This window comes from Malaya genurostris, chromosome 3, assembly GCF_030247185.1.
Source record: "Malaya genurostris strain Urasoe2022 chromosome 3, Malgen_1.1, whole genome shotgun sequence".
Taxonomy (NCBI): domain Eukaryota; kingdom Metazoa; phylum Arthropoda; class Insecta; order Diptera; family Culicidae; genus Malaya; species Malaya genurostris.
Genome location: NC_080572.1, coordinates 281,648,905 through 281,658,763, shown reverse-complemented (window position 1 = coordinate 281,658,763; position 9,859 = coordinate 281,648,905). Strand labels below are relative to the sequence as shown.

Below are 9,859 nucleotides of genomic sequence, written 5' to 3'. Positions count from 1 at the left end.
CATGCTTGAGTTAACTAATTGTTTAGTTTTTACCATGAGATTTAGATTTGGCTACCTGTGCAGTCATGGCCACCAGACGGCAATCAAAATTGATTCAGTGACGGTTGCCAAATCAAATTTGACAAAATAAAGTCGCCTGTATCTAAGTAAGCCGAGCGTTTTTATCTTCTCACCTTCGCTGAAAATGTCGAAAAATGTCAATGTGGAAAAATCCTGGTGGATACGGTTGTATCGTTTGAGTTGTATATCTGGCAGCGGTGAGGCAGTCGGTCACCAGAATGTCTGCCAGCCATATTTTTCCAGCTGGCAGCGTTTAGTTAGTCATCTGGCAGCCATGCGTATGCGGGTTAAAGTGGAAGCAGAACTTTTGACAGAATTGTCAGATCGACTAAAGACAAACCGCGTTGAAAGTGTCATTCCAAGACAATTTTACCATGGAACTGTACACACTAAAAGAAAGCACTGGAATTGTTCAACTTCACATTCAAAATAACTTCTCAAAAATCATCATGTCAGATGAAACACATTTCTCGTTAAATGAACGCTTCTATTTTAACAAAACTGTCGGTTGCATGCCACTGAAAATCCTTAATTATTCGAGAAACTGTCTATACGACCAAAAAGTTACAGTTTGGTGTGGTGTTTGTGCGGATATGGTAATTGGTCCCTATTTTTTCTAAGACGACGATGGAGCAACGAAAACTGTTAATGGTGATCGTTATCGAGTCGTGATAAATGATTTTGTGATGGCCATTGTTCGTGAAAATGGTTTGAATGGCTACTGGTTTCAACAGGATGATGCAACATGCCATACAGTTCAATTAACTATGTTTCCCGGACGAGTCAATGAAAAACGGTGATTTTGACCGACCCCCGAGAACACCTGATCTGATACCACCAGACGTTTGTTGTGGGGCTATTTGAAATCCAAGGTATACGTTGATAAGCCAACGACAACATACGACAGAAATCGCCGCCTTATCGACCGATACATTGGCCAACACGATGGAAAACCCCGAAAAAGGCACATTTTGTACTCAAACCCTAAGTTGGCCATTTAAGTAATATCATTTTCAAAATATAGCTATAACATCTTGAACTAAAATAAATCACAATCGAAATTGAAATATATAAAAATCTTTTGTTCAGAAACAAATGCTTTCATTTTAAATGGCAATACAAGTCTTTTTTACGCGGTGATACGTACCGCATAAAAGAACCACAGAACTTTCAAAATTCGCTTAAAAATTGCATATAAAGAGACTTCAGTGCAAACTTTCATCATGCGGGGAAACGTACCGCACAAAAATCACATAACTTTGAAAATTCGCATAATTAATCGCATAACTTTTAAAAATTTGTCAAAAGAGCGCATGCTTTGAGCAATTTAATTTTCAAGCTCATTTTTCTTATTTTCCTATTGAGAGTTCGCAAAAGATTTCGATTTCCTATTCGCTTAGAGAAGATATTTTCAGCAAGAGCTGTCAAATCGGTAAAAAAATTTCAATTAGTTCATATATGTAAAGATTACTTGGATTCATTTGATAAATCCCAGCTGAAATCGAAGAAATTTGAATTCTGGAACTAAAATCTGAAACAGAATTTTGAAACTAAAATTTGGAGCTAAATTCTAAACCTGAGTTCAGATGTTCAGATGGACCAGAATAGATTCGGAGTTTAGTTTTAAAATTTATTTACCATAGTGAATCCAAAATTTAGTTTTCGAATCCAGGTACTGAATGCGATGTGCATCCAAATGAGAGCTCGCCCTGAGCGCTCTTTTCGACGTCCAAATGAGAGCACGACCTGAGTGTTTGACGCTTTATACCAGGTTTGTTGTTACTGATGTTGGTGGAAAAACCTTACAAAATTTACCAGTTATACTCGTCTAGTAGAACATCGGAACGGACTTGTGCCTTGAACGGATTTGTACCTCAAAACAGTCGTCCGGGTGCGAAATAAGCAAGTAAGCGTGATGAGTTTTCCTCATTGTTTTAGAACGCTTCGTTGTTGAGTAATTTTTGGTTATCTCACATTGTTCAAATTTTAATCACAAACTCCTGATCATATTGACGATAGCTTGTAGAAAAACTATATTGTTGGGTTAAGTACAACAAGAGATTTTCACAACGGAGTCCCATCCACTCTTGTACAAAGTAAATTTTGAAAAGGTGCCCCATAGTAAAATGAGTCGCATTCACGACAAAAATTAACGCGTTATGTGCAATGTTATGGAAAAAGTACACATATTTTGCACAGACTTGTGGAGGATGTAATATAAGTAGAATAAAATGAAATAAATAAATAAATGGAGAGACGGCAATCGAAATTGGCTGGTGGTCACGACAAGACTGATTATCAGATCGATCACAAATGATATGACCTGGCATCCCTTTACAGAATAAAGAATCCATAACGAAACTCTACACAATTTTGAACATTGATTTTTACTCGGGTCTATCTCGTTTGACAGTCGGCCAAACTCAACAAAAACAACATAAGCGCAGAAAGAGAAGAGAGAAAAACAATTTTAGTACCTTCTTTTGTTCGCGATCATCGTATCCTGCTGGTTTATGGGTGCTCCCTTTTTTACTGTGAAGTGATTCATTACTGCAAACGTTTTCGATAGATTGTTGAAAGAAAATGTCTACTTCCAATGCTCTGATATCAGTCCGTGAGGATGATTTCGTCGAATACTTCCTGTTTCCCTCTGCCCTCGACCAAAAGGATGTGTCGCTGGAAAACTGTGAATCACAGTTGGAAGCGCTTCGTTCAGAGGTCACTAAACTTGCGAAGGACTACTGCCAGCGGTATATTTGGCACCGGGATGGGTTCAAGGTTGTATTGCGGAACGGCGATCTGCAGCAACGTTTGCTCATCGAAGCTACCAATCTAGCGGAAGAAAATGGCAAGTATTTCTGCATGCTTTTAGCTAATATGGTTTATTATTCATGGATAGATTTCGGTCAGTGTTGCCAAAATTCAAAGTGTTAATCGATTCTATTTTTAGTTCGACTGCCACCTCATTTATACGGAATCACACATTACGGGGACAATGTCCAGGACGAATGGTTTATCGTATCGTTGCTGTTCTATCTATCCCGCAGAATACCGGGACTGGTGGTTCGGGTAGTAGATTCGGATGGTGAATTTCTTCTGATCGAAGCAGCTGAACATTTGCCTCGATGGGCCAATCCGGACCAATGCGAAGGCCGAGTTTTTATATGTGACGGTGAGCTCCATCTTGTCGGGACCGAAAACCAGAAGGAATCGTTTCCAATGGATCGCATTTTTCGCGAATTGAACGAGTCACGTTCGAAGTGGGTTGTTTCGAAAAACATTCAATTGTGTATCGACGAACGGATTCGGGATTTTCCGGATCACATCGAAGACAATCACCACCGGGCCACTCTGTACGTACCGGTGGGAGTGGCAGCAATTTTGGACGAAAATCCTCAGTTGATATCGGCAGCCGTTTTGGCATTTTGCAACCGTGATCCGATTGATCTGAAAGTTTGCCGAGCGATGCGATATTTTCCACCGGAAAACTGCGTTTATGTCAGTGCTGTATTCACCAAATGTCTGTATGCAATGTTGCTGCACGCAAACTATTTGCCCGACAGAAGAACGGGATGGAGTTTGCCGTTGGCCAGCGATCCCAACTACAAGGCGCACATATTGGGACTGAAACTTGCTTGTGGATTCGAAATTTTGGCATCCCAAGCAAAAACGTCGGCCTCACTGGAAACGGACAAAGGTTGGAAACAGTACCTTGAATCACTTCAGGCTAAGGGCTACTTTCAGGAGAACATCGAAGGATCACAGGTAAGTGAAGGTGTCGATTGTGTTATTTTTCTTCAGTTAAGGCATTTTTTGTTTGTTTGTTTGTTAGGAACACACACGGCTTCTAGGAATGGCAAAAGACTATTATCAGGAGCATTGCGATTCAATGAAATTCACCCCCAAGATCGGTGAAGAAATCGTTTCCATATTGAAACGCAATGACTTCGACGTCGAAGAACTGCACAAGCAAGAACTCGAGCTTCCCGCTCCAGACGATGATAGTTGGATAAACATTTCCCCCGAGGAATTGGACGAAATGCTTACCAAACGGTACGGTACGCGAAAACTGTTCTCACTCAATGGTAATACGAACTCGGAAGAGTTCACCACCATGGTCAACGATTTCCTGGAGCAGAAGAGTGAATTCGACGGTGTCGATCAGGATGCAGCGGTAGCTCAACTAGATCTGGGACCGTACCAACCGGTCCGACCAAAACGCACCAAGAGTAAGACTAAGACTGACACACAAACGATTGCTCCATCACACCACCAACCGATTGATTTCGATCCGGATGCTTTTGGGGCTCAAGTGAAGCATTTGTTAGATTTGGTGATTCCCGAAGATCGCTGGGATTCGTCGGACAATTCCGACATGAGCGATTATGCCGAAGAAGAGTATGATCGGAACATCGAAGAAATGTCACCGACGAGAAACGCAAAAATGGTTAAGAACGAGATACAAACCTACATGGAACAGATGGACCGGGAATTGGCTCAAACTACCATCGGAAGGAGTTTCGAAATGAAGATCGACACGGAAAATAAAGATACAAAGAGTGACGCCGATGATTTTGATGACATTGAAAGCTTCAAACCGGTAAACATCGATGTCAACACGTTGAAAAGTATGATGCAAAGCTACCAGGCTCAAATCGGAGGACCGGGTCCGGCTGCTAACCTGCTCGGTTCGATGGGGATTCAAATTACACAAGCGTCTAACGGTGAGTCGTCCTCCAAGGGTACGGCCTCCGGTAGCACCCAGCAGACCGACGTATGAAGTGTGTCGGAAAGATAGTGACGGTTTGTTTGCGCTGCCATTTTTTTTACTTACAAATAGCTTGAAGCTTCACACAATCTCCAAATGCAATCGATTTAGAATATGTAATGGCATATCTCAGAAATTATTAGTATTTATAGTCCTTAATCATTCACCGGCCAGCTCGGTCTACCATTTAATAGTATTGTCCTTTATGCTATCGTTATGCAGCGAAACAGACAGTCCAACCAGATGGATCTGTACTGCATATAACAGAAGTATAATAGTTAGGTAGTGTTCTCCGTAAAGACTTACTTTCGATTCATGCACCAAGGGATACCCGATCGGTATCCTGTGCACGTACTGTTGGAATGCCATATTGACCACTCTTCATATTTTAAGATAAATTTATTGTTAATATAAAAATATGCCATGAGATTTTAAGAGTTAGTTGCTAGAGAAAGGTAAAACAGGATGCATTTTAACTGTAGGCAAAAATAAAAAAACTGCTTGAAAACCCTCATGAAAGAACGATCGTTTTATTCGAGCACATCGTCAACGTCGTGTTTTCCACTTCAACTTCGCTGTAGAAGGTTCGTAACGCCTTCGTTCCCTTCGTCGTAAATTTACGTCTCGATAGATACAAAGCATGTAAAAATTAATCGTGGCATTGAATTTACAGCTGATTCAACTGAATATTACATCCAAAAATTTAATTTTATAGGTTGAAAGATGTAATGATCTGTCACCTCTTAAGAAAATACGGAACGCTTGTATTTACGTCATGTGTAATTTTAATTTTTATTTCTGAGAGCGTAGCTCAAGACAGACAGTTCAGTGTCACGATTAATTTTTACATGCTTTGGGATATTTATTTAAGAGAATTATGACACTCGTTCAACCGAGAAGGTTGTGTATAGAAGCGTACAGTTTAATAACGCTGGTTAGTTTACACGCGTTAAATACGACAACGGTTGAACTACAGGTAGAGACCTGTTGGCAGCAGCCGTTAAAACGTAAAATCGTGCTGCATAAGAGAGCCCTAGTGCTGGGCCAAGCTGGTGAAGGAAACAACAAAGGGCGTTTCCCAAGCTCTACCCAGGCCACAATATACAGCCACAAGTGCTGAGCAGGAGAGTGCAAAGGCACATTGAAGAAGAAGAGTGCAAAGGCACACAGAAGCAGGAGAGTGCAAAGGCACACCGGTGCGAAGGCACTTCGGTGCAGAAGCATATCGGTACGGAGCACAAGGAAGAAGGAGACAAGACAACTCGGTCTTTCCACTGCCATACAACACGCAGGTATACACCGGTGACCTGCGCTGGTTGCAGCTGGCGAAGACAAAAGTAAATCGGAAATCGAGTGGTGCTGGATGTCAGGTAGCAGTAGCATCACATCCAACAATCAGCATCCAACAAGAACATCTAGAGCAACGAGGATCTACACGGCAGTGCAACGGAGATAGACAACAATTTCAAGGTAGAAGTTTTTTCTTTTCCTTTTGATTGAGTACTGTGTAGTGTTGGTTTCAAATTTTATTTTAAAGTTTAGTTAAAAATTTTAATGTAATGGATGAATCCATGGACGTAAATCCTAGCATGAATCCGATACCCCCACGAACGGAAAAATATTAGGAGAGCTCTTCTGGGCCTTGGATAGTCTTTTTTAGACGTATATCAAAGCCATTAAACATTTACCAAATTTCTAAAGGTTTGACATCACGATACTCTTCAATCAAAGAGATCATAAAAGTAAATAACGATAAAATTCGTGTTGTGGTAAATAATTTGAAACACGCGAATGATATTGTCTCTTCGGAACATTTCATTAAAGAGTATAAAGTTTACATACCCTCCAAAGATGTCGAAATTGACGGTGTTGTTACCGAAGCGAGTCTTTTGGTAGATGATTTACTCAAGCATGGTGTTGGTCGTTTCAAGAACTCTATGCTTGAGGGTGTGAAAATACTGGAGTGCAAACAACTGTACTCAGTAGTTTATGAAGAGGGAAAAAAAGTTTATCGCCCATCAGACTCGTTTCGAGTGACATTTGCCGGATCTGCGTTGCCGTCCCATGTCTATGTCGATAAAATTCGCCTCCCTGTTCGGCTTTTTGTTCCAAATGTAATGAATTGTACGAACTGCAAAAAATTCGGACACACAGCTACTTACTGTAGCAATAAACCAAAATGTATTAAGTGTGAAGGACCTCATAAAGATAATGATTGCAACAAGGAAATTGAAAAATGTATTTATTGTGGGGAAAGTCCTCATGAGGATATTTCAGTATGCACTGCATTTAAAGTGCACAAAGACAAAATTAAGCTTTCTTTAAAAGCACGGTCTAAGCGCACATATGCAGAAATGCTTAAAACGGTCATTGATGTCCCCCCTTTGGAAACCGAAAACGGGTTTTCAAATCTAGAGGAAACAGAGGACTCTGACTCTGACGAAAATAGTGAAGGTAATTCGTTTATCACTACCCAAGGGTCAGTTAAGAGAAAGAAGTCTTCTTCCAAATTACCAAAAAAGACACCTAAAATTTCATCTTCAAAAAAAGATCCCCGTGTTAAACAAAAAAAGTCAAAACCAAAGACTGTGCCTCCTGGTTTGTCAAATTCACAAACCAATCCAGGATCTAGCACAGAAAAAGGTAATAATCCTGTGGGCTCTATTTCACAGCCACCAACAGGATTACTGAAGTTTTCGGAAATTGTTGAATGGATTTTCTCAGCATTCAATATATCTGAACCCTTAAAGACCCTCATAATGGCATTCCTTCCAATAGCTAGAAATTTTTTGAAGCAGTTATCAGCTCAATGGCCAATTGTCTCAGGTTTTGTATCTTTTGATGGATAATTTATCACCCGCCGCAAATGATACAATCACTGTCCTGCAGTGGAATTGTCGAAGCATCATGCCAAAACTTGATTCATTTAAAATTGTATTGCATAGTCAAAAATGTGATGTATTTGCTTTATGCGAAACATGGCTTACTTCAAACATAGCTTTAAATTTTAATGATTTTAACATTATACGTCTCGATAGAGACTCTCCGTATGGTGGAGTGCTTTTGGGAATTAAGAAATGCTATTCCTTTTATAGATTAAACATCCCTTCAACTTCTAGTATAGAAGTTGTTGCTTGTCAAATAAACATTAAAGGCAAAGATATTTGCATAGCTTCGGTTTATATTCCTCCAAACGCACAAGTTGGACAGCAACAGCTTAATGAAATGGTTGAAGCCCTTCCTGCTCCACGATTGATTCTGGGGGATTTAAATTCGCACGGAATGATGTGGGGTTCCGTTTACAATGATAGCAGATCATCTTTAATACAAAACATTTGTGACAATTTTAGCATGACGGTATTAAATATGGGTAGCATGACACGGATCCCAAGACCTCCTGCACGCCCAAGTGCATTAGATCTATCTCTTTGCTCAACATCAATTCGACTAGATTGCACCTGGAAAATATTGCCTGATTTACACGGTAGCGATCATTTACCAATCATCATCTCAATTAGCTGTAACAAATGTATTGCTAATTCAGCTAGTATTCCATATGATTTGACAAAAAATATCGACTGGATTAAATACCAAAGTAGAATCTCTAGTATTTTGAATTCAATGGAAGAGCTCCCTCCACTTGAAGAATATGACTTCCTCATTTGTTCGATTCTGGAGGCAGCAGAATAATCCCAAACTAAACGCTTTCCTGGGCCAACGACTAACAGAAGGCCTCCCAACCCCTGGTGGGACAAAGAGTGCTCAGAGGCTAAACTCGCAAAACAAAATGCTTGCAAGACGTTTCTAAAACGGGGAGGAGGAACTCCTCAGAATTTTGAAAAACTTATGGTTTTAGAAACCAAGTACAAGAGCATACTTCGAGCCAAAAAATGTAGCTATTGGAGACATTTTGTCGAAGGTTTGTCAAGAGAAACCTCAATGAGCACTCTTTGGAATACGGCCAGACCAATGAGGAATCGTAACGTGGGCAATGAGAGTGATGAATACTCGAACCGATGGATATTTGACTTTGCTAGGAAAGTTTGCCCAGATTCTGTTCCTACGCAAAGCATTATACGGGAATCTCCTCCAAATAATGTTTTTATTAATAACCCATTTTCAATGATGGAATTTTCTATAGCACTCTTGTCTTGTAACAATAACGCCCCTGGGTTGGACAGAATTAAATTCAACTTGGTGAAGAATCTGCCCGACCTCGCAAAAAGACGTTTGTTGGAATTGTTCAACAAGTTTCTTGAGCAAAATATTGTTCCGCCTGACTGGAGACAAGTGAAAGTTATCGCCATTCAAAAGCCGGGGAAACCAGCTTCCAATCACAACTCATATAGACCCATTGCGATGTTGTCCTGCATCAGAAAATTGTTCGAAAAAATTATTCTACGACGTCTCGACACTTGGGTCGAGACGAACGGTTTGTTGTCAGATACTCAGTTTGGCTTCCGTAGAAATAAAGGGACGAATGATTGCCTTGCATTACTTTCGTCTGACATCCAAATTGCCTTCGCTCAAAAGCAACAAATGGCATCTGTATTTTTAGACATTAAAGGAGCATTTGATTCAGTTTCCATTGATGTTCTTTCAGACAAGCTCCACCAACATGGACTTCCAGCGGTTATAAATAATTATTTGCACAACCTTTTGTCAGAGAAGTGCATGTATTTTTCACATGGCGATTTGGCAACATTCAGAATTAGCTACATGGGTCTCCCGCAAGGCTCATGCCTCAGTCCGCTCCTCTATAATTTTTACGTGAATGACATTGACAGCTGTCTAGTAACCCCATGTACACTAAGGCAATTGGCAGATGATGGCGTGGTTTCAGTTACTGGGCCCAAAGCTATTGATCTGCATAAACCATTGCAAGATACCTTAGATAACTTGTCCGTTTGGGCTGTTCATCTTGGTATCGAATTCTCTGCGGAGAAAACAGAGTTAGTCGTCTTTTCAAGAAAGCATGATCCCGCGCAGCTTCAGCTCCATATGATGGGAAGAATGATCCAACAGGTTTTA

At 40.4% G+C, this 9,859-nt stretch overlaps 1 protein-coding gene across 1 annotated transcript; it reads left to right on the top strand.

Annotated features, from left to right (window-relative positions):
* Nucleotides 1–2,498: 2,498 nt before the first annotated feature.
* LOC131439611 (protein ecdysoneless) lies at nt 2,499–5,335 on the top strand. The gene is made up of 3 exons (XM_058610850.1): nt 2,499–2,908; nt 3,011–3,825; nt 3,893–5,335. The coding sequence occupies exons 1-3, from the start codon at nt 2,644–2,646 to the stop codon at nt 4,838–4,840; spliced, it is 2,028 nt and encodes a 675-aa protein (XP_058466833.1). The 5' UTR covers nt 2,499–2,643; the 3' UTR covers nt 4,841–5,335.
* Nucleotides 5,336–9,859: the final 4,524 nt, after the last annotated feature.

Coding starts and splice junctions, on each gene's coding strand:
- LOC131439611 (XM_058610850.1), top strand. CDS start 2,644: ATGTCTACTTCCAATGCTCTGATATCAGTCCGTGAGGATGATTTCGTC. Junction 2,909..3,010: donor CAATCTAGCGGAAGAAAATG/GCAAGTATTTCT, acceptor TTCTATTTTTAG/TTCGACTGCCACCTCATTTA. Junction 3,826..3,892: donor AGAACATCGAAGGATCACAG/GTAAGTGAAGGT, acceptor TTTGTTTGTTAG/GAACACACACGGCTTCTAGG.